This window comes from Motacilla alba, chromosome 3 (assembly GCF_015832195.1).
Source record: "Motacilla alba alba isolate MOTALB_02 chromosome 3, Motacilla_alba_V1.0_pri, whole genome shotgun sequence".
In the NCBI taxonomy this organism is placed as follows: Eukaryota; Metazoa; Chordata; class Aves; order Passeriformes; family Motacillidae; genus Motacilla; species Motacilla alba.
Window position 1 is genome coordinate 83,170,221 of NC_052018.1, and position 25,302 is coordinate 83,195,522.

General features: G+C 46.3%; 1 protein-coding gene across 5 annotated transcripts in view; it reads right to left on the minus strand.

Annotated features, from left to right (window-relative positions):
• Nucleotides 1-25,302, minus strand: part of MDGA1 (MAM domain containing glycosylphosphatidylinositol anchor 1) — a 214,940-nt gene that overhangs the window by 75,935 nt on the left and 113,703 nt on the right. For 3 of the 5 annotated variants that reach the window (XM_038131762.1, XM_038131761.1, XM_038131760.1), the window contains exons 13-17: nucleotides 24,440-24,463; nucleotides 16,929-17,081; nucleotides 15,601-15,735; nucleotides 1,280-1,410; nucleotides 523-631 (exon numbers count right to left, since the gene is read on the minus strand). In XM_038131762.1, coding sequence (XP_037987690.1) covers nucleotides 523-631; nucleotides 1,280-1,410; nucleotides 15,601-15,735; nucleotides 16,929-17,081; nucleotides 24,440-24,463 — 552 coding nt within the window. Of the gene's footprint in view, nucleotides 1-522; nucleotides 632-1,279; nucleotides 1,411-5,169; nucleotides 5,261-6,509; nucleotides 6,610-15,600; nucleotides 15,736-16,928; nucleotides 17,082-24,439; nucleotides 24,464-25,302 lie in introns of those variants that run through there. The other 2 variants (XM_038131763.1, XR_005256310.1) reach the window with 2 other exon arrangements.

Consider the following 25,302-nt stretch of genomic DNA (forward strand, 5'->3'; position numbering starts at 1 on the left):
CATTACTGCAGTGCTGGCATCAGTTTATGAGGGTGGACTGGAAAGGGGCTGGTGGGATTTAGCCTGGCTATGCCTCTCTGCTCAGATGGCAATGGAAAGAAGCACAACCCTCCCTTGTTCCACACCCCAAAGTGCAGATAGTTTTTTTCTCAGAGTAGGACTGACTTAACACTACAGAGGCCATTAACACCTGCAGAAGGTCCTTCTCTTTTCAAAGCTTCCATAACTAGAGTTTCCAGGAAATGCTTCCATAACTAGAGTTTCCAGGAAATGAGGTATTGCAGAAGTCCTTATCTTATTGGGGATGACACCTCCTGGTTGTTCCTTTGCCTCTTGCTAACTCTTGACTGTGTAGAACAAGCCCAAGAGTCTGACAGCCTCTCTGATGACTTCTGCTGGTGGGGTCAGCCATCCCGTTGAGTCCCACCAACACGTCAGCATGCTCTGAAATGCGCCCTAGCATGTGCATTTGTGAATGCACTCCTTCCAGCTTATTTGCCTCTGAGGCAGACACAGTCTCACCCTTATTCGGTCCAATTGGCTTCCTTGGGCAGTCTCCCTTTTTCAGAGTGACGTCATCAATGGCAATGTCCCCCTCGTAGCTTGTGCCCCGGACACCTTCAAAGATGATCTACAAGCAGAGCATGGGAGAGAGCCCAGCGTGAGGCTGCAGGTGTGGAGGGCCCTTCCTGCACTGCAGGGCTTTGCAGAAGTCAGCAGGACACAGAGCAGATCTTTTCAGGCCCCCAAGAGAATTATTTCCTTCCCATTTCTCCAATATTCAAAGGCTCTGGAAAGCCAGATCCCATTGTTTTTGGGACCAACCTCTTTGTACTGAGCATCTGTGCAATAATAAATGAGCATTAGAGCTCTGCTTTCTTACGTGTCCTGCTCTAACAAGCCAACCAACACTGAACAGAACTTGCAAGAGTAACTACATTCTATTTTGAAGTATCCAAAAGCACACTGGGCATTTTGCCACAGTGCCACAACTTAACCAGCCTGTACAGCGCACCTCTCACAAACAACCCTACAGCAGCAAAGTAGCCTGTTGGGTAAAAACCTCAGCCATAAAACCAGCCCACTGTCTGGGTACACATGAACAACTCCATGAGCACATGCAGAGTGCCCAGCTCATAATCACAAGAGCTCCCAGTGCCCTCCCTTGTGCCCCACCGGCCCCCGTGCTACAGAGGAAGATGTCTGCCAGGAAATCTACATCCATGGCACACAGACAGGGCAGGTGGCAGGTGGCTCCTTGACTGTGGGCTTGGCTTACCTGGAAGGGCCCAGGCGGGTTGATGGGCACATGTGCTTGCTGCCACACATTGCCCCGATTCCCACTGAGGGACCAGACCTGGGTGTCGATGGCTCGCTTGTTCCGCACACGAACTAGCAGGTTCAAGGAGCCTGTAAGAGAGAAACAGGCCTCTGGCATGCTGGGGCAGGCAGCCAAGCCTGCCTGCTGGGCTGGCTCCTGGCACAGCTCTGGGCTTAGCCTCGAATCATGGCTGTAAGCCCCAGCTGGCCCAGGGACAGCCTGCAGAACCGCAGCGGTCATCTCTGAAGGGAGCCAGCTTTCTCCTGCGTTCATGGGTGAGTGCCGCTGGCAATGTTTCATCCACCTGGCCTTTCCTAGGGAAGCACAGACTCAGACAAAGAGGGGCAGGATGAGGAAGAAGCAGTGTGCAGCATGGCTGGGGTGGCATGAGAAGGGGCTGGCAGAAATGCTAGCTGCCAGGGACCTCCAGAGGTATCCCATGCAACCTCCTGCTTGAAGCTGTCTCCTGCTCTACATGAGGGCAGCACGGTTTTGTCTGGCCAATCTTGAACTTCCCCAAGGAAACCAAGTTTTTCTACTGTCCAGTATGAACCTCCAGCACTACCAGTTGTGGACACTGTTCCTTATCATATAATCTAATACTATGAAAAGATTTGGGTTCCATTATCTTTGAATTTGCCCTTGAAACAGTTGGGAGCCAATGGCTGATAGCAACCTCCTCTTTGCCAGACTGAGCAAGTCCAGCTCCCTTCTCTTCCTAAGGATGTCTGCTCCTGGCCCTTGACCATCCTGATGTCCTGCTGGGCCCCACCAATTTCTCCACATTACACTTGAAATGGGGAGCCCAGAACACATGTTTGCCTCCCCCTTGTTCACCACTGACACCTGAAATATGCAATGCAGCTTCCAGGGCTCTCCCTGCTCTTTCCCTGGCCATCAGCTGTGGAAATATGACCAGTGTCCTCATTCACCACTTGCCCTGGGAGCAGCCTTGGAGTGAACAGCTGTTCTTTGAAGCTCCAGTGTTGCCTGTTCCACACCACCTGGTACCATCCCAGCCCAATGTTTTCAGAGGTTCACAAAGATCCTGCAAATCAACTTCAAGTTCTTTCAAAAAAAGCAATTCCCAAAAGGTTTTGTCTATCATGAAACCAAAATCAAAGCCAACAAATCTCAAAGCATTTCCAGTTCTCACTTTGAAAACAGTGTCACAGCTTCCTACCCTACACCCACAGGCAAAACCCTCTCAGTTTGTCTTACTGCAGCATTTTGTTAGTATGCCCCCAGATTACTTATTTTTCTTTTTTGCTTCAGTGAAAAAAAAAAAGTTAAACATTCAGTCAGGGTTGACCTGACACACTTTTTTTTCTCAAGAAATCAATCAATCACAACTCTAGTTATGCTGTTGCTCATCAGGGTTTCTGGTCTCCATACACAGATATATTATACCTGAGAGTATGGAGGAAATGGTAACCCTTACTTATCCTTCTGTAGGCTATCTGCACTTGGGATGCTGCCTTCCCACATGGCTATGCCCTTTGGATAGGCAGCGGAATGAGGTCAGGGGAAGAGACAGGGAAACAGATTTTCCTGTATAACCCCCCTCATACACGATCCCCCCAAATCCTTCATTCTTGGCACATCCACCGTAGGGGCACTGTGTGAAGGACAGGGGCCTGGAAATACTCCCATCAAGCACCTGGCTGTCAGAAACTGAGAGATACATTGCAGGGAGTTCAGATCATGATAAAGATGATGAAATGTTTAGATTCTTAGCAAATGACTTACGAGAAAAGGTTGAAAAAAGAAATATGTATATAATGTAGTGAAATGAGGATAGCAAATACATTATTGTCTGGAAATATTTAAAAGCATTAACTGTAAAGCAAGCTGAGAAGACTAGATGAAGGCCTGACAGGACATAAACAGCATATCCAATCCCCTTCCCTGGTGGTATTCAGTTTGGGATGCACACCACAACCCAGGACAAGGAAAAAAATAGCTTGTTTCTCTCTCTCTCTCGACCAGCTGGCACTGCACAACCTCAGGGGATCCAAGCCAGTGAGACCTCCCTCCTGGAAACCCAGTGCCACAGATAAGAGAAGTCACTTCAGGAATCTCTGGCAAAACCAGCTTTGAGCTGCTGATTTCTTGGCATCTTCCCTGCCCTCAGCAGCTTCCTATGAAGGAAAGTCTCTCTAAGGATACCTAGTTCTCATGGATCCCCTTGTCCAAACTGACAGCTCACGCAGGAACTACATAACCCCATAGATCAATGTCAACAGGAGTGTGCTCAGAGCAGCTAATTACAGACACCAGGGCAGGTGAGGTGAGGGATTGAGAGCAAATGAAGAATTAATATGAAGCTGCTAGCAAGCAAGGATTAAAAACAACCATTGTCTATTCTATCCTCATTTGGGGACTTGTAGCTAGGATTTGCTGCACAATAGCCTGGCTGAGTAGTCAGCACTGGGACAAATCACGCAGCAAACGAACTTTGATGCCCTAGGAAAAAAGCAAAGGCAAGAGAGAAAGAAACCCAGAGAAGCATCTGGAATGCAAATTAGTGCCTCCAAAGCACTGGCTATGAATGCCTGGCCTAAACCCAAACCAAGCCTGAGCACATCCTGGCTGACAGCTCCGTGTCCTTGCAGCATCAGGAAAAACAACCTTTTGGCCCCTGAATTCCCTAATACAACAATACTGAATACAAGCAGACATTCTTCAAATGGTTTACAATTGGAAAGGAATCCCCCTTATCTACTCACAACATGCAGTGTTTCACTGCTGTCTACACATGGAAAACTGAAGGTCACAACAGAGGAGGAGCAATCCCATGGCTATCTTAGAAATCAGTCAGAGTTGTGAAGGGCAGCCAGCTCTCACAGCCCTACCTGCAATCCCTGCTAAGTTACAGAGGTTTCCTGAGACTGGGAAGGAGCTACAATACCTCCATTTTCCAGTAACACTGTCACTGGGAATATGCTTCTGGGAGGCATGGAAGAGGCTGCTGGATGAGAAACAGTGATGAAACCTCTATCCCATCTGAACTGAGTCCACAGTGTTGTAGATGTTAAATTTGTGCAGCTCTTCTACTTTACTCCCTTCTACCACCTGTCAGTCTGCCACCAATTGCCAGTAAAGTTAAGGGCACATAGCCTGTGATGGAGGTACCTGTAAATGAACCTCCAGATCTGCACTCTAGGCAGAGCCATAAAACATTGCAGACTTGGACTATGGGAGTCTCCAAGTCATCTTCCTTTCCAGTGCTTACAAACTGAAGAACTGAAGTGTGACCTGATCTCCAATTCCTCATCAGCGGAGATGGGAAAGACCCATCAGTGTCAGTTGCTGCAGTCACCCTTTTTGCCTGGTTTCACACTGCAATCATGTCTGGTTTCCTCTATCAGAGTCCAAAGCCAGCTGGACAGTTTTGTTGCCTATTTCTCTCCTTGTTTCCCCTTCCCCATCTCCCCTGCCTGGCACTTTCTAAGGGCACCTGCTGGTGAGGCACACAAAAAGTTAGACCATCTATCTGCTGCTATATCTCTCCAGCTGACCAGAGAAAGACAAACAATAACAGAAATCCCAGGACACCAAGAATCCTGTTGTTACCTCTTCCCATACAAGGCAATCTTTGCAATTGTCTTGTAATCTGTATTATTCTTTCTTCCCAGTCAAAAGGGAGAATAAAGGCAAGTGATGAGTGATGAGGAATTAATTACAGGCAGAGCCAGCTGTACCTTCTGCTGGCTGCCTTGAAGACCAGAGCTGGCATTTCAAAAGACTGGCATTCACACAAAAGACCAGCTGTGCTGCCAGATAGAATAACCCAAGGGATGCCTTTAAATGTTACCTTCTCACAACAGAAAAAAAGTCTTCACTCAGTTTCCACAGGATGGGGACTTCGCTGTCACACTGAATGTCAGTGTAGCTCCAGAAGAGCTGGCACAGGGAGCAGTGGGAGGGATGCAGGGCCTGTACGGGCAGGGACATCAGCACAGTCAGTGTGGGATGGCAGAGAAGGCACAGGTTTCCTCAGGAGTTCTCTTGGGTGATGGGGTGGGGAAAAGGCTAAGGAGCAGCTCAGTTTACATGGCTCAGATGGAAGGCAGGCAGCTGGAGCAGTAAGGAAGCAAAGGGAGGATGACACTACACACTGAGAGATGGGGTGCCATGCCAAGTGCAGCAGAGCTCCGTGGGATGGGTAGGGAAGGCTGTTGGATCCACAGCCAGGAGCTGGCACGCAGCCTGGTCTCACTGCAACTGCCTGCTGCACTCCCGTAAGATCCTTGCTCCAGTATGGGGCAGTCTCAGGAGATCAGCTGTTGATGAGAATTCCCAGTTGCAGCTCCAGTTTAGATTTGGCACCCAAGTGGGAATTCAGGGCTGAAAGCCCCCATGGAAATTCCCATGGCATTTCCAGTGCAGGCAAGATAGATTGAGATAAGAAGCTGACCGATTGCAAGAGATATCCAGTAGCTAGAAAGAGATTCACGGTGTGGAGAGGACTTAGACCTTGCACAGCTTAATAGAGTCACCTGTAGACCCAAAATGAGGACTAAAACCAATCCAGGGAGAAAAGAGCTCTTATATTTTCTGACAGGGGCTCTCAGCACTTCTTTGCGTGTTTAATGTTAATGCCACTGATCAGAAACTAAAAGCCCAAAGCTTAGTGCAGGCAAATACCAGGAGCCAGTGACAGTCTCCAGAAAGAATCTATTACTGTTTATAATCTCCACAACAAACACAGGTCTCTCTTCCTCCCTCATTTAAATGGATGTTAATGAATAGCAGTCAGCATCAGGCTGGTTACAGAGCTGGGGGGAAAGTTATTGCTCTGAGAGCTAGAGAGCAGGAGGGTGGAAAAACAATTGTAGCACAGATAGAGATGCAGAAATAATACCAAGTGGTACTGACTCATAATTTCTAGGAATGTAAGTTGTCTTTGTGCCATGGTAGGACATATTTACTCATTCACAGTCTCTCAGAATGTTTCACACATTAACATATGAGGAGTAAGACTATTAAAGCCTCTGGGCTGCTTTCCACTTCTGACTCCAGAGAACTTTTATTTCTACATGTCTTTCACTGTTCTCAGCTTGGTGTGCAGTCACATAGGGTCACTACACAGACCTGTTTCTACAGCCACCACTTCACTAACTTCCGAGCAGGAGGGTTCAGAGAGCTCATCCTGGTCAGAGTTTGGAAAGCTCCATGATCTCACCTCTACTCACAAGGCATCTGCATTCGGGCATGGAGAACGTTCAGCCTGTGCTGCCAGGTGATTGCTGTGGGACACTCCAAGCTCTGGTACAGTAGGGAGGCTGTGGAGAAAGGAATCAGGGGAATCAAAGCCTCCCATTTCCTATTGTATCTAGGACTTTCTGGGGATATAAAGAGCAATAAAGTAAGTTTTGATTGGCAATGTTTCCCCTACAGCAAACCTGTGAAAATTACTTATATATGGCTACAGGGAATTTTCTTTGGAGTTAGCTGTGAATTTCAAAAACCCAAAGAAACAAACACATTTCCACCTCTGACCTCCTAAACCATCATCAAATGAGGCTGGGCTTGAAGCAATATTCCCTGACATGGCAAAGCCAATTGCACAGATTGATCTATGATCCATCACTATCTATCTGACCAGTCTGGCATGTATGGGAACTTGAGGATGGAGGAAATGTACCATCAGAGAAGCAAAAACACTCTAAAAAGGCAAAGCAGACATATATCTGGGCTCCTGGGGAGACACACAGGGCAGGGGGGACCTGGGCCCTGCAGACAGTGGGGTAAGTGCAGTGGTATTGTCATGGCTGTCTCATGATGAGGAATAATGGGAGGAAGGCAGGCAAGCTACAGCTATAGCTCCTTCTCTCCAGCATATCCCCACCTGTCTGTGTACATAGAGAGCAGATGGTGATATGGCAGGAGCAGACTCACAATGGAGCTATGCTTGAGCTCCTTTGCTCATTTGATCCACCAGACTAATTAGACAAACTGTTAGCATAGAGAGATGAATGATACAAGACTTCCATCTTTGATACTGTGTTTATAGAACAAAATCCTGGCACCCCTTTTCATGGAAAATTCCCTGAGAGGCTGTTTGTTACCAGCAAGAGGCTTTCTATGTGTGGACAACAGGATGTGGTTTAAGAAATTCAAAAGAAGGAGAAAAAAATCTCCATGCTCCATAATGTTAAATTTATGCTATCTCAGAAGAACAAAGGCCCATCTTATATGCAGCTAGAACAAAACAGAGGGAGGGCACAGGAAGGGCAACTTAGGGGTGAGTTCAGAGCTGGTCACTTGTTGGGGCCATGGCTGTGTAGGAGCCCAGTGCTGCTGCTGACTCAGCACCAGGCAGGGCCAGGGGAGCCAAGGGGCTGGGCAGGGAAATAAATGGTCTCCTTCATTTCTCTGTGCAGCTGCTGGCAAGCAGGATGGGAAGATGCCGATGGCGGCAGCTCCTTCCCTCTTTCCTACTGTAGCTGCTGGTCCCCCAAAGTTCTGGATACTACTTTAGAGGAGAGGCCAGCCCGGCGGAAAATCATACAATTGTTAACATTGGAAAAGACCTTTAATATCAAGTCCAACCATTAAAAATAAGACTATGATAATGTCTTAGGTTTCAAACGCAAGATGTGGCTGGGGATGTGTGTTCTATTGCCATCTGTTGGAGGTGGGGCAGTTATCCTCTGTTAATCGGGCCGCCTGTTAAAACCAGGTAGAGCAGTTTTCTTTATCTCTTCCACGACCCATCCTGCTTTGGGGAGATATATTCTGTTAATGGGCCATTGAGTCTCACTGCATGTCTGATAAAATTACATCATCCTGTTGTGAGACACTCCACCTAGGGAGAGGAGCCAAGCATTCCTACCTGGATATAATCTGAGGTTTGGAACACCAGAGCAGCCTCTTTCCACTGGATTCCCAGAGGAAGACCAGGCCCATCTGCACCACCACTGGACCCTCAGAGGAAAACTACACTCTTCTACAGAGAACACATACAGAACCACACAGAACACAACAGAAGCACAACACAACCCTCCACAACAGAACCACATCTGTTGCTCCAGAAGGACTGCAGCCACCATTTAATAAGACTGCTACCAACATCCTGACCAACAGAGTGTCAGGTCATATTCTGGCTCTGTCAGTGTTGTTTGGTATTATTGCATTTTTATCTGTTTTCTCCTTTATTATTTTTCCTCATAAAGAACTGTTATTCCTACTCCATACCTTTGCCTGACAGCCCCTTAACTTCAAAATTGTAATAATTCGGAGGGAGGAAGTTTACATTTTCCAATTCAAGAGAGGCTCCTGCCTTCCTTAGCAGTCACCTGTCTTTTCAGACCAAGACAGATAAACCTAGCAAGGAGGAGTTCACATATAGTCAACTTTTCCCACCAATTTTGCAGACTCAAGAACCAGAGTGAACCATAGTTCATTTGTGAGGTCTGTTTGCTCCTTGTTCACCCTCTGTTTCATGACATGCCCAGATGCCTTCAGGCAATGCTCTCTCTCCTCCCAGCTTTGATAACTGGCCCTTTGATCTTTGGCACCAGAGACAGCTGGGTCCTTTGCGGAATTCATGTGCTCAGCTCTCAGGCTGAGAGCACACACTGTGCTCAGCACTCTCCAACGAGCTAAACAAAGCCTGCTTCATAGACACTGCCAGGTTTAAAAGAGCACAACAGCCAGACAGGGGACGCTGCCTGTCTCCTTTCTGAGGGCAGGCTCTGCAAAGACCTCAGCAAGAGAGGAGGGAGCCTCCCAGAGCCCTCAGAATACAAAAGATGTGTGTGAAACGGCTGCTGACAAAACCCCTGCAGACATGGATATACTTATGCTGAGGAAAATTTTGCCTGTCTCCTCTCTATCCCTATTAACAATTTCCCTATTTCCCCATCATCACCCTGTCCGTGGTGTCTCAGTCCCGGGAGCCAAGCACAGCAGCTGCAGTGCTGCAGGGCTTGGAGCAGATGGGCTGTTTTACTGCAACGCTGAAGCCAGCGAGACAGCAGGAAGGAGCAGCTGAGATCACATATTCTTCCTGCTGAACTGAGGACACCACTCAAAAGCTGTTCTCTGGCCTCATCCTCTGCCTGACCCAGGGAGATGTGAGAGGATGAATGGCTCAGGCCTTGAAAGTGATTTGCTGCAGGAAGGCTGTTTGTTAGAACAGGCTGTGCTCCCAGCTTTGAGCTCATTATAGCTGGGATGCATTATAGGATGCATCATAGCAAGAGACTTTCCCCATTTCATGCCTTGTGGTTTTGCACCACAAAGCTTCAAGGCGACCGTGAGACTCCAAACCTGCACCTGCAAACTCCTTCAAGTGTTGGGGTGCCTGTCACCCTTTGGGAGACAAGGTCACTCCTAGCAGTGATGGTGGTGACTGACACTTGTTGAGCATTTCTTTGATTTTCTGGGATGCATTTCCATACATTACAAAATCATGTCTGGTTGAAGTTCAAGTACAGATAGGGATGGATGCACAAGTAGGGTATCATAGTTTGCACTCTGTCCCCATAGCCTTTCTCCTGTCAGAACACCCAGGGGCGTGTCCAGATGTGCACCTGCAATGACCAGCAGTGAAATAATTAATGGTCTATGGAGAGAATAGAAGAGTGACAAGGGAGTGCTAAAGAAGCAGCTAGATATGCTCTGAGAGCTCCTGTTTCCTCTTCAGTGTCTGTTAAGTTTTGTATATATAAATTTCAGAGTCTGAATAATTGATGCAACACCTGATGTCTCAGGAGTTGATCAGGTTGCAGAATGTCCTTACAGCTCCTCAACTTCACACAAGGCTGCTGCTGTGATTAAAGTCTGAATGGAAAGATGTTCTGCTAAATGAAGGGAGGGGGAATCACAGCAAAGGTCCATCAGAGGAATAACTGTCTCCAGGGAGGTGATCAGGAGCAAAGAAAATCTGTGGGGATTCAGGGCATCTGCAAATGAATGGGTGCCAGCAATCTGTGCTCCAACAGCCTTCCCAACAAAACCTGCAGCAGGAAAGTAGTCAGATGTCTTACCAGTCAAACTGGTAAGACAGAAGAGGGTTTTTGAAGAAAGTAACATTTCAGTGCCTATCTGCGCTGGGAACTTGATTCACTGATGCCCTTTGAGTGAGGGGCAAGGAAAGGCAGGGATCAGTGAACCCACATTCAAGGTACTAAACAGAATGCCTGCATCAACATGAAGACACAATATTTGTGGAATGAAAATGACATGTAGCCAATCCACATCTGAACACCTTTCCCTCATCTCCATGTCTTCTTCTTTAGATGTTAAGCTCTTTGGCTTAGGGATGATCCAATCCTATATATCAAACATGTCATTGTTGCTCTTTGTAAGTAAACATCCAATGAAGGTATAGACACATAGTATTTACTATTTACTATATTTATTTTATTTTGCTCCAGCAAAAGTAATTGAAAGGAATTCTCTGCCCTTGGTTATGCAGGAAGTTTGATTAAATGATGTATCAGTACCATTGGGTCTTAATAATCTTTAAATCTATGCCTTTAATCCAAAGGTCACAGAATTCTTTAGAGAAACAATGACTTAATCTGTCTTTGGTTCAAAGTCACTGTATTGAACTTACAGAGGCTGAATTACACTTTACAAATACGTGGTCTTCTCGCTAGGTATTTAAAATCCTTGCTCACAATCATGGTATTTGACTAACCTCCCAAAAAACCCATGCAGATACTACTAGAAGAGACCACAATCTATCCAAAGGGTCCATACCACAGCCCACAGGAAGGTGCTGGATCTCTTAACAGATCATTAGTCAAATACGTATCTATTGATGGCAACAAACACAACTGAATAAGTGAAAAAGAATGAGTATTAAAAAAATTGAATACACTTTTTCATTACAAACTCTTCATTTAACTCTAACTGCAACCTGTTTTCAAGAGCCTAGAGGGAAGTAAATCATACTCATAAGGAAAATTAGCCTCTCCTCAATCAATCCAGTGATGTAATCCCTATTGTGTAGAGTAATTGCACTGGAGATAATGGCATGGATTTAATGAACTACATGTTTCTATATAAGGCAAACTTCTATATTTCTATATTTCTATATAAGGCAAACTTCATGCATCCAAAAGAACACAACTACCTCCAGGGTGCCGCCTGTATTACTGCGCAGTAGCAGGGGGATGTGTTCATAAACAAAGTTTGGGTAGGAACGAGGGACCTATGATGGTGAATCTCACAAAAATGATGCCTTTGTGGTTCAAGCTGGTTTTTCCTTGACAGAACCAACACCTCTCAATCTGTGTGACCTGACAGCTCTGACTAACATGACTTGTCAGAAACAAGGCACATGGCACCCACTGGCTCCTACGTGTGATCATCCACCACGGCCTATTAGACACACCTTTGCACTGATTGTCTGATCTGAGTTGAAGAAGTAAAGAAGCAATTCAGTTTGGCAGGCCTTCCAGACCTGTGATTCCTCCTCAGCAGGAGGGCTTCACTGGGGACATTGCCTGTGTAAGTGGCCTGCCCACAACCCAATTCCCTCTGTGAAACAGCCATGGCTTTCTTGAACTCAGATGCTGCGGCAAGCAATCTGATCAAATCTCATTGTTTCCAGTGACTCAGAAACAAAATCCTTCTCAATCAGTCCCCAGCATTGTTCCTCATAGGATCTTAGAATAGAGTAAAAGAGAAAAAAAGAAAAGGGAAATGAAAGGAAAGTTGGAAAGGACCTACAACCATCAACTGCCTGACCACTTTGATCACCTCTCTAGGAAGCCCATTCCAGTGTCTGACCACCCTTTAAAAAAAAAATTTGATCCTCCCCGATGCAGTTTTGAACCATTCCTATGCATCTTGTCACTGGATACCACTGATCAGCACTTTTCACCCCCTTTTACTCCTCAAGAAGCTGTAGAAAGCAATGAGTACTTTATAATTTCATTGGAAGCTTTCCATCTTGATTATATATAGACCAGACTTAGCTTGGGTGGTCAGATAAGGTCTGTGTCAGCACTGGAATAATCACACCCTTAACTCTCCATTCAGTGGCTGAAATTTCCATGTCTCTCTCAGCAACCTTCATCCTGCGAGCTGGCCATAGAGACATTTCTTGCTGCAGGGCCTGCAGCAGCATCCAGCAGTGAGCAGGAGGCTGCACAGATCATAACCTGGCTACCACTGAGTTAGGAGGCATGAAAGAAAGATGGCAGGGGGTTGTGGTGGAACTAGTTTGTCAGGGAAATTGTCCTCTTAAAGCATCCCCCTCTCATGCAGCCCCTGGGAAGGGAGGAAGAAGAGTCTGATGGCTGAAGCAAGAGGCTTTTTGAACTTGGCAAATAGTTGCTAGCTGCCATGGCTAGTTTCCTCCCCTGAAGAAAGCAAGCAATTCCTCAGAAACACAGAATCACAGAATATTGTGAGTGGGAAGAGACCTACAAGGATCATTAAGTCCAACTCCTAAGTGAATGGCCCACACAGGGATTGATGCCACGACGATGGCATCATTAGCACCAGGCTCCAACCAACTGAGCCTCATTTGACATTTCCATGCCAGCTGCAAGTAAGACACTCTTGTTCTTGAATGCCTGGTGGAAATGGGATTTCTTTTCTTCCCCTCCCCCTGATTTTTGTGCTGGGGCTGGCAGGATCATAGGGCAATGTGAATGCTTGCTGCAGATGAGGCCAGAGGAAGAAAAAGATGACCAAATAACTTCAGAAGAACGGGGATTGCCTCCAGGGAGCTCCCTTTCTTCCTGCTCTCTCATCAGCTGAGAGATATTCAACAGCATCCTACTCTGCTAGTCACTGAATATTTTATATCATGGCTACAACCAGTGCATTTGTATTCTGTTTCTCTCTTTCGTCATATCTATTATAAACGAGTAGTGTCTGGGAACTCTCCCAGGGAAGATTTGCCTGGATGGCTACGGATATTTTATAGTCAAATTGTGAGAGTAAACCAGCTTTCAAGTTCTGTAGCGGAGGGGAAAAAAAGGTAATAAAAGAGTTATTAAAAAAATAAATAAATGTCGGGATTTTATACGGCTACTTTTTGTAGTGACAGAGCTTCAGTTTGCTCCACGATGGAGCTGGAGCTGCTAGAAGAGGTTTGGGATGGGAGACACTCTCTTGCTGGCATTTTCTGCTGACAGGAGCAATCTGATACACTCTGGCTGGTACCTGCCTTGGCAGGACTGCCCTGGCACTAGGTGAGCCAGGGGTTGTGGCCGTGACTGCAGGCATCAGGGATGGCTGGGTCTGTGGGAAGCAAGGCATGGCTCAGGAGTGCAGCAACCCCACCTTTGCCTCCACATTGTTGCACATGTGAGATGGATGGGAGGGTAGGGTCTGTCTTCTCCATTTGCAGGAGAAGTCCTACTGAGTCCTACACCCTCCTCTAACCCAGGGCTGAAGAAGAAGACCTGAATTAACTTGTTTTGCCCTAAGAACTCTGAGAGGAGTTCAGCCAGTAAGGGCATCAAGCCTGGTATCAAGGCACTGAGTTTCAATTAGCAGGCAGATATATGGTGGGTTTGCTGGAACACATTGTGTATTTCACAGGCCAAGAAAAAAAAGAACTTTTTTTCTCATTTCATTCTCTTTCAATCTCTGTCTAATCAGTCTGATTTTAAAATTTGCTCTCAGCTCAGCAGCACCCACCATTGAAATCATATAGCATTTAAGATTCTATCCACCTCACAGAAATTTAGCAGCCTTTGTACAAGAAGAGGAAAAACAGAGATCAAACAGGGGCCATAACCTTGGGTATGAAGGGAAAAAACAAAAGATAGAAAAGGTGTCTGAAGCTGAGGAACAGAAAATGACACTTAGAGGCTTTCTTAGGAGTCATCATCACTTTTGGGCAATTTGTGGGTAGAGCACATCAATAAAGAGTTAAACTGCTAAAAAAAAACAAAACAAAAAAAACCTGCAATGAATTGATTCTCTGGCATGTCCAGTCCACCCCATCTCCAGACAGACCACCACAAAAGAACTATTAAACTGAGCTCTTTTCCAAAATCAAAAAAATGTTGATTTTACTTTTGAGCTTTTACTTCACCTTGAAATGAACGTGAGAATCTGACTTAAGAAAAAATTCAAGACAGGCCTCCTCTCCCTATATATATTTTTTTTTCTGGGCCAATCTGCATCAAAGAATGATGTCTGGGCCACTCTTCATCAAAGAATGATGCCCTTTCCAAGCCTCCAGGAGAGGATGAGCAGGAATAAGGCAGCAGAGCTGACTTACTGTAAGGGTCAGCTGCAGGGAACACATGAGTTTGCCAGACAGCATTAGCAGCTGGACTCTGTCAGCTAAGCAGGATGAGCAGCTCCAGGAAAATCTGGTGTGAGCCAAAACTGTCAGTGCTCTGCCTGAGCAAGCTGCCACTGCTGGCATGAGTACAACATGGAGCAGCCTGTCTCCAGGGGGAATCCAGGTGTGTGAAAACACCTCTGACCTAGCCCAATTCCAAGTGCAGAGAGCAGATATGAACCCTCAAAACACTGACACAGATGGAGACCTGCTCAGTGAACTGCAGCCCAGCTCCTAGCCCTGACACACATGGTGTCAGGGTTTCAGCCTTGCCCAGATTTTGCAGTTTAACCTCTCAGCTGTGCCACATGTGCACAGAGATGTGGCCAGACTCAGGAGCATGTTCCCTCCCAATGACATCTGCAGTACTGAGCAGAGAGAGGTTAATTAACCCCACTTATTGAAGGGCGGACACATTCCTGCCTGGGCTCTGATTTTTCAGTCAGGCTCTAGTCCAGCAGGTGATTAATAACCCTGTGTGCTGTGCGAAGAGTGCATCTATTATTCAAATTAATGAAATTATAATCAAGAGGTGACGAATTAGCAGTTGCTCCTTGACTGGATATGGAAACTCATTAGTGTGCCAGGCGCTTCTGTGGTGCTCGCTGCGCTTGAGGCTTACAGCAACGAGAGGAGAGAGCCAGGCAGAGCAGGCAGCCCCTTGGCCCAGCTGGGGGAACACACATCCTGCACACCCCAATGTAGCTGTGGCCACCCCAGAGCTCTCTGGTTCACAAAGCCCCTTCACCCTCTCCTGTCCAATGGACAGACTGACTGTAAGGTGCTGCCCCAAGCATAGCCTTTGACAGCCTCACAGCCCTGACACTGCTGGGCTATGGGACAAGTATTTGAGTGCAGCAGCCCACCCTGCTGCTTGGAATAGTGGAGTAGGACTCCCACCCTCTGGAACTGCTGGTCGTAGGCACAGCTGCTGGGGCAAGAGGCTGGAGATCATCCCCAAGAGCCCACAGGAGGCTAAGTTTACCCTTCCCCAGAGGGGACTCACCGATGTGCTTCCCGTACATGTGGTAGTAGAAGGAGACACAGTAATACTTGGCAGTGATATTGTAGAGGGGGCTGATGAGCCGGGCTTTGTCTCCTGTCACCCGGGGCCGGGACGCCTCGATGAACATGTAATAACCTGCAGAAGGAGAGGGAAAGCTGGGCAAAGGCAGTGTGCACTGGCTCTCCCTTCCTCCAAATGATGGGATGCCAGTGTGGCTGGGAGATCACCCCTCCTCTGGGAGACACGGCCTTGCTGTGCCCAACTGCTCTGTGCCACTGTGATCCCAGCCAGAGACACTTGCAGGACACCCCAGTGCCTCTCCTGCCTCGGCAGTATTTAGGGAAACACAGGAGAGACAGGCATCTGCAGACCTGCTGTGGGCACACGTAGCAGGTGAACCCCTGCACGTCTGTGTGAGTGGACAAAGAGCCCCAGAGCTGACTGCACTGTGCAAGGAGAACACCAGAAAGAGAAACCATTCCAGACTAATTTCTCTCTGCCTCAAGTAGACAGAGAGAGGATTTGGTACACCTAGCCTGAACAATATTGTTGTCTAAAGAGAACAATACCAAAGCAATTGTTAACAGCCCAGGGAAGAAGAGACTAGCCATTTAATTTGTTAACATCATTTTCAATGCTCAGTCAGGTTGGGTGTACTGAACACTAATGGGAGAAACCATTTCTTTAGCGGGCCATTGGATGTTTCCCTTTTTTTTTTTTTTCTGAATTCAAAGATATGTGCTTGCATACAAATTTACTTTTCTTATTACAGAAAGAGGGATGTAGTATCTACTTAAACTGGGAGCATGTGCTCCACACACAGCTAAGGTGAGTAATACGTAACACCAGTCTCCTCCAGCTATAGGTGAGGCTTCCTCCTGCCCCACAGGCAGCTCCTGTCTGGTCCCTCATGCTTCTGTGCTTGGTACTAAGGAGATCTGTTTGCATCCCTGAAAATTTCTGTGAGGAAACAGCTTGCTAAAACCTACAGGGCCATTTCTAGGTGTTAGAGATATTCTCCTAGTTGTTTATCTATTTTTTTCTTCAAAACAAGCATCAAACAGTGCAGGAGCATTAGGCATCAGGCAATTAGCTGACAACAAGAACTAATGCTCACACTATTCCCTTCTACAAAGTTGTGGGTGTTTTAATTGTGTGTTTAATTCCAATCAGTAACATGCAAATTAACTGCCTGCTCCCTGCACCCCATGTGAAGTAGAAAGCAGATCAGCGCTCCATCAGCTCCCAGAGCTGTAAGACTCTTGACAAGAGGTGGTGTGCACCCCGCCTCCCCTGCCAAGCCAAAGGAAACCCAGCCTTGTGCCTACCCTCTGGCGTGCCACTGATGTCCGTGGGGGGCCCCGTGTTGACAGTGCGCTTGGGGTTCTGCGTCAGGGCGTTCTGCCGGGTCCAGTCAAAATTGTCCATCTTGTCCTGCACGAAGCCGCAGATCTTCTCATCCTCAAAGCGGCAGGTGTTATCTGTGGAGATGGGGAGGGAAGGGCTGCTCAGCTGCAGCTTTTCAAACACCCTCCCCAAGCTGCATTGGTGCTCACAGCAGTGCTGTGCCACCACTGAGGCTCTGTGTCAAGCCAGGGGCAGATGGGCAGCCCCTGACCTCAGGAGAAGGCTGAAAAGGAATGCATCATAGAAACCACAGAAATCACAGAATGGGTTGAGTTGGAAGCAGCCTCAAAGTCCATTCAGTTCCAAACCCATTGCCATGGGCAGGGATGCCATTCACTAGATCAGGTTGCCCGGGGCCCCATCCAACCTGACCTAGAACACTTCTACAGATGAGGCACCCATAACATCTCTGAGCAGCCTGTTCCAGTGCCTCACCATTCACTGAGTAAGGAGTTTACTCTTAAAATCTAATCTAAATGTCCCCTCTTTTATTTAAAAATGTTCCCCCTTTTCCTATCACTACCCATAATACATCAGTGATTAGTGTTACTACAGAAGTGTTAATTCAGGCTGATAAATGTGATGGTCTGACAAAACGGAAAAAAAGCTATTATGGCTAAAGAGATTCTCTGAGAGATCTGAAGGGGCAAATGTAAAGGAAAGTAAAAGATCACCAAAGGCAAACTGGCTGCAAGGGCTTTCATATCAGAAAAATTTGATGGTAGAATAATTTCCCCAGGAGAGAAGAAAAAGCAGCAGCAGATGACCCCCCTTCAGGCTATATATTTAACTAAACTATGACACACATGAAAAAAAATCAGCTGTGGAGAAGAGGTCAGCTCAGCACGACAAACGTGTCATTTAGCCAGAGTACATCTAATTTACACCAGCTAAAAAGCACATTTGATTTTACAGCTTATGCTGGTTCCCCTAACAAAATAAAACACATAGGTAAAAGATTTTTATGTAGGATCAACCATATGTGCAATAGGGGTCACTTTTATTGCCACCACAAGACAGTTACACCCTACAGCAATATTGTAAGACAGATGAAAAATCTCGTGCATAGACATAACCCAATATGGACTTGCAGAGATTGGAATGAATTGTACATGACCAGGCTGAAGATTGTAACCTTTGTGTTAAAAAGGTAGTTTTGAGTCACAACAGCAAAGGTCAAGAACCTGCTTTACACTGCTGACACAGCAGGAGACGGATGGATAAAACAGGCAAAAAAGAAAGAGAAAACAGGTCCAAGAACTAATGTGAAAACTGCCGTGTGTTTTCAAAGGTCCCTGGGCAGTAAACCAGAGCTGGAGAGTGAACTGGAAGTGGGATTTTGGACCTTGTGAGTGATGTAGATACGGCAAGCACAGATATCTTTAATTGCTGCTTTTAAGTAAGAGCAAGGAAGTGTCCTATGAAACTGAAAGAAAGCTATGAAAGAACACATACACAAAGGAAAACAAGGCTCTCCATGAGGGCTTGGAATGTGCTAGAGACCTCATCCATGGCATGCTGGTGCAAGACTCAATTTCTTGGGGTTTATCTCCCACTATTATTCATCATGCCTAGATGAAGAGAAGCCCAAATGACTCCTGGGGCTCCTGCATTCTTGTATCTTCAGCGATGACTTGCTCTGGTTCCTGGGCAGGAGGCTTTTTCTCCTAGCATGCATGACTCTGGCAGGACATGTAGGACAGAGCAGGGTCCTCAACCTATGGGCCGGGTGCCAATGATGGGACACGCAAGGGAAGTTTTCTGCAATGCCAGGGCCAAAAGCTCCAGAAGCAGCACAATGTGATGGTAGGAGCTTCATACATCTACCATACACAACAAAATCTGTTCTCTTGTGACAGAGAAGAGAGACTACCCAAGAAATGAACAGAATCTTGACTCTGACATGCTGCACCTTCTGGTGGCTACCCTACTTTCCGGTGGCTAGCATCCTCTGCATTCCCTCCCATTTGGAAATGAAAATTACTGTAATCCAAATGGACATCGAAAGTCTGCACACCCCTGGGGTAGGGAACTGGGTTCCCCTTCCTGCCCATCTCTTTCCAGCATCCCATCAAAGCAGTGAGAAAAGAGGATGCAGCCTCCTGAGGTAACCTGCAGAAATGTCTTTGCCAGCATAGGCTGGACAATGTGTGGCAAGCCAAGGGCCTGTTTCACAGACCAGGGCAGCTGGGTTTTCAGTAAACTCAGCAGGAAACGCTGCATGCCCACTCCTTTGGGCTGAGCACAGCCATTGGGAGCTTGTCTGGGCTGGCCACTTAACTGCTGATTAACCCTGGCTAAGTGCTTTCCACTCAATCTGCTCATTTCTAATTAGCATCCAAATCCAAATTAGCCACTGCTCTGCAGTGCCTAACACAGGGGCCCGAATGGCGCCTGGAGCTGAAGGAGAAGAGAGCAGAGAACAGGGCAGATGCTTGCAGGGTCTGAGACAGGGAAGCTGTGTGGGGGCCTCTTTCATCCCCAGAACAAAGAGATGGAAGGAGAAAAGAGTCTGAAGGCAGCTCCTAAGAGTCCTTCCTCAGCTGTTTTGGCTGAGAGAAGGGAGTTCATGGCTGTACCAGATCCCCAGTAGTCTCAAAGGAGGCGCTGGAGCCCACAAGCTTGCTGATGTTGCTGGGTGGTGTAATACCCCTGGTTTCTCTCCACTGCACCAAAAACATCTGCATGGCTCCAGCTCATGGGTTCCCAGCTGCAGTTAAAATAGACACATTTTCTCTCAGAATGGCATTATCTCACACAGCAGGATCCACAATGACTGTCCTTTTGCAAAAGCACCAGGGCGGATTGCACCTCTGACCCTGTTGAAAACACAGACTTCCAAAGAAAGATGACATCTTTCTCCAACACAGAATTACCTTAACAGGGAATATCAGGTGGAAAGCAGAGCTGGAAGCTGTAACACAGAGGTCAGCCAGGCAACTGATTGAGAGGAAAGAAACCACAAATGAGGAGGCACAGAAATTAAAGGAAAGGCAGGTTAAGGAGAAAGCACAAGCTCAGGTGGAGATCGAAGAGAGTTGTGCAAGAGGACTTGAGGACACCATTCCAAACTTAGCCCCAAGGCCTGGTTGTGCCAGCCTGTGGACTGTGGTGGACTACTGTGCCTTCATTTTTAAGAAGCCACACACATGGCATGAGATTGCTCAGAGAAGTTGACTCAAAAGTCCTATAGACAGCTCTTTTAACATCCAAATAGGGCCCTGACTGCATTTTATCTTCTCACGCCAATGCAGCTCCTTCCAGAAGGCAATGCTTCTAGCAGAGCACATAAAATAGAGAAGGGTCCCATGCACCACAGATCAAGCAATGCTGTTGCTTAATCAACATGATCTATCTTATGTGCAACACCACTTGCTGTGCAGGAGTTTGAATCTCCAGCACATCGCCTCTGCTTAGCTTGGGAGCTCAAGGCACTTTGCAACAACTAATGAACAAGGCTTCTTAATTTCTCTGTAGCATAGCAATGCCTCTTTCTACATATCTTCTGCATTACATGTGGGGAAATAGATGCACAAAGTATAGAGAGACACATTTAAGGTCACAGCAGACAGTGCCTAAGCTGGAAGCAGAACCCAAGCGCTCTGAATCCTGGCCCTTTGGTATAAAACAAGCCACAGGAAAGCAAAGCTCAGTGGTTTCTCTGAGCTACAATGGAGGTACCATGGATAACTAGGAAGTGTTCAGCGTGGTTTGGGACACTGCCAGCATGTCACCTCTTGGTGGTTATCAACAAGGTTCACCAGGACAAACCTGGCAGATCCAGCCAAGAAAAAACCATTTAAATCACCTGCGGTACCTCAGAGACCACAGGGGTGATCTGATTTTTGACCTTGACTGTGTGATGCAAACCTTCTTGAAGACTTTTGCCATTTGCCAGGGATCCTGGATCATCCTCAAGGAGTAAAGGAAGCTTTCCGTTTAAAATTTAAGCAGTGGATTTAAATACTGAACACAGAAGTTGTTCTCTGGATTGTTATAAATAAGATGGAGGTGGCAGGGGAGCTGGCTCCTCAAAATCTGGATTTAGTGCTGTCTTCACCACACAGATTTCCTTGGCAGGCTTTGCAGTGGTGGCAGCTCAGAGTGCAGAGATGTTTGCTCTCAGTTACAGACACCTTCATGCATTCCCAGGAGAGAGACCCTCTACTGTGGCTATTAGCATTTCTTGTTGCTTTGCCTTCTTGAGAAACAAATGGAGGTTTTCCTTTCAAGTCCTTAGGGGAAAGCTATCCCTGGTTCTGAAATTCTGGCTGCCAGATGAATGCAAAAAATAATACTCCTTTTCTAGCTGCAGACTATGGGTGAATAGCAGATGGAGTGCACTTGAATAAAATTGCCTTCATCATTTAGCTGTGGTGTGACAACTGACACTGGTTTGGAGCATAAAGGACCACGCTCCGAGCCCCAGTTCGGTTGCAGACCTGCTGTGTGACCCACAGGCTATCAGTTTATGGACATCAGTTTCCCCATCTAGAAAATAAAGACAATGAGAACTGTATTGAGACCTCAAAGTATGTAATGATCTAAGAAAGAATATTTAACAGCCTCTCCCATTGCAATTTTCTAGGGATTTTATAACCAATAATGGGAGAAAGCTTCACAATGCTGTAAGTGGCTAAGTCATCCTACTTGCCACCAGGATACAAGGAACTGTCACCTCTTTTAACCTTTGCATTACAAAACATTCTTGAAGAAAGGGCACAAACTCGAGTAATCCAACTCTAAACACAGGCTGACATCTCATTCCTACGTGTTCTTACCTGAACTAACTTGGATTCCTCTGGACTCTGAGCATTATCAGAGACCAGACAGCAGCAATAGATGGTAAGCAACAAGCCAGGCTGATCTGCAACAACCAATATCTGCCACGGATCACCACCCACTGTACCTGCCCATGGTCCCAAAATCATGGTTTTAGCAGCACACACAGCCAGACTGCAGGTATGTGAGAAACAGTGTTGCTGCTCTGAAAGGGCAAGACAGGTTGGCCAACAAAAAAATAAATCAGCTATCCCATATACTTCTTAATGACATCATCATCAAGGTTACAAGGTTATAACTGATAAAACAAGGGAAACCAAAACACCCAGGGAGGAGGAGCTGGAATGGCTTGGGGGGCAGCACTCCATAGAAAGCAAATGTTATATCCAAGTAAAATTGCAGAGGAGGTAAGGACAGAGCAGATTCCCCAGTACTGGAATGTGGTCATGACATTAAACCAATCAGTTATTCTAAGAAAACTTTAAGGTAAAATATTAGAATTCAGATAATTCTTAGGCAGTTTTTAAAATACATTTTGCATTTTAAAAACCATTTTGCTTTTTAGAACCAGATTTACTGATTTTTAAGACTCAGTCTTACTGATAACCTCTAAATACTTGAAATTCCCAACATCTTTTGTTCATTTCCTCTACTCTTCCTTTGCTTTTCCTTTATAACCCAATACCTGGCTCTGTAACCATGCCACACGCATGCCTGCCTCAAAGTTATTAACATCTTATTAGACTGAGAGAGAAAATGCATGAAGAAGTAATTGTATTAAGTAACTCTCAGAGTTTGTAAATTAATCACCATTGTGCATGCCCTTGGATCAGGCTGCCAGAGGCATTAATCATCTAATCTTTGCCTTTCACTCCAGAGCTTTCAATGTTTGCTCCCAGAATCTGGCTCAGCAGCCTAGTGTGAACTTTTCCCTGGAGGTGACGGTAGCAGGGGAAGTATGAAAAGAAGAGGTAGCAGGAGGGGTTTCCATGTTTTTGGGATGAAGAGTTGGGGAACTCAGCTGCGGTCCAAAGAAAGAGCTAAAAGCCTTTGGGCTCATATTTCACTGGCAGCAGGTCTGAAAGGAAAGGGCATATCTGAAAGCAAGTGTGGTAGGTCCAATTTTCGGCAGTCAGTCTCAAGGTGTGAACGCATGGGCAAGGCCCTCTCAACTGGCCCAGAAGTCCCAACATCCACCAGAGGATGGACAATTTATATCAAGGGGAAATCCTAAGTGTCGGGTTTACTGCATGGCAAACACGAGTGGCTGAGTTATGTTCCACCACAGGCAAATTTCCTGCAGTCGTTTTGGACTCAATAAGGCTGCCAGAGGTACCCCAGGCAGGCAATCTGAAGGCTCAATTTACAAAGATCCCAAGAGATTGACACAATTAGGACTGAAGTTGCTCTGGGTTTACCAGTGATTTATGCAGTGTAAAAGCAAGTGGCAAAAGGCCAGACTTTGTCACTTCCACCTGTGGGCTGGGATGCTTGCCTCCTCCAGCAAGTGCTGAGAGACACATTCTAGAGTAGATCCCTGGCAATATGCTCCGTGTTTCCCAGTGAGTCTTCTACAGAGAATGTTTTAAATAGAACAGGAAGTGAGGAAAAGAAAACAAATGGAATCAGGAATTAGAGCCACAAAATCCCTCTGACTCTGTAAGAAACTCCTACTCTCAGGCAGAGTATGGTTCATTAAACCATCCTCAGAGTGTGAACGTGCAAGAATTAACTCCTTGTGGCTACCTTAACAAAAGAACTCCCTATTCTGCCATCACCTAATCCTGGCTTCTCCTCTCTACTGGTACCCTGCAGTGCAGCAGCAGCCCTTAACTACACAAAGAGTAATACATAAAACCACTGAATACTGATTCAGCAGCTGGAAACAGAGAAACAGCCGCATGCTCTCCATGGAGCACTAGCAAGTCTGCCCATCTCTGCCCAAGAGCTTTGCCTGGGCTTACACCCTACAATCAAAGTGAAGGGACTTACAGCAAGCTAGAATTCCTCTTTTATGCTCAATGGGCACTGTCATCGTTCTTAGACGTGTATTTGGCTCTTAAAATCAATGGGAACTCTGGATGCTCAATAGAGAGGGGGCTGCATCTTGCCAAGAATAACCAGAAGGTAAAAAAGCAAGTTAACAGTGATGACATGGAAGGGGAGGAAGAAAGGGACTGCGCTCAAAGAGTTTGCAAGAAGAGACAGATCTGAGCTGGAGACTGCTCCATACAAGCCTGCAGAGATACCAAGTGGTATCATTCCTGGTCAGAAGAGGATAGTGAATATTCCTAAACACAGATATTTTGGGGAACATTTAGTAACCTGCTTACTGGAAGTAGATTGCTCATGCTGGGGCATGGGAGTGAGTGTTCAAGATCACAGTCTGCCCTATCACAAAGATATCAGGTGAGTGAGAGGCATATCCCTGGCATAAATCTCCTGGCAATAACTCAAGGTATAACAAATGGCAATATTTACTGGAAGCTTTAGTGTATGCAATTTCATCCTCTTTTGGGGAAAAAAGAGGATGAAAGTCCTCTGACAAAGTCAGCTGTGTATTCCAGCTTCTTGTCTTGCCTGATCTGCTGAAGCACTCAACTAGTGTAGATTACAGTCAAAGCATCAGCACAAAGGTCTTGTTGCTTACCTGTTGGATTGGGATAGTTGATTGCTGGAAAAAAAAAAAAGGAAAAACAAGTCAAAACAAAAGCACAAATCATAATCAAAGTCTGAAAATAAAACAAACACATCAAGAAAGGTCACAAATGCACAAGCCTCCTGGCAGCATCCCTGTGAGAAAGCAATGCTTGGTGCCTGTTTTGGTGATGGAAAAAGATGGAGACACTCTGATCCAAGCAGCAAGAGACCTTAAGAAAACCCTACCTAAGGGGTAATCCTGGGATCATAGGAAAACCCTTCTGGCAACCCAAGTAGTTTCCTTCTGGAACACCCACTGGGATAGCACCCACTTAGATACCAAAGCTTGGTATCTAAGAGGGACATCAAAGCAGTTTGATGCACTGTGGAAGAGGGACAGGACAGGTATGTTGGGGACACCCGACACACTGTCAGTCCATGGGACAGGAGGGTTGTGTGAAATCAAGCAAACATAATGGGAGAGGGATCTGTACTTTCTACTGAAATAGAGGCTCCAAACTCCTGTTGGAGAGTAAAGGAATCGTAGAGTTGTGGGAATAGAGAGTGCTGTGAGTTGTTGAGATGATGGGAAGAGAAGTATGGTCAATGTATACCAATGAGATAATCTGGGATTCAAGGTATTGGACAGAGCTCCAGCTTTAGGAGTGACTAGTTAGGACGGGAATCATGCATTCAGTTCTGGAAATAACGGAAGTCTCCCAAAATTCTCTTACTTTTATGGGAATGTGGCTAATACACAGCATCCAGTGGCTATCTTGTATTATAAGCCACTGTACAAAGGGAGTTGCAGCATGGCCTGACTGGGGTTTTGGGCATCTCCTGCCCACAGGGTGCAGAGTGTGAGTCAGAGCT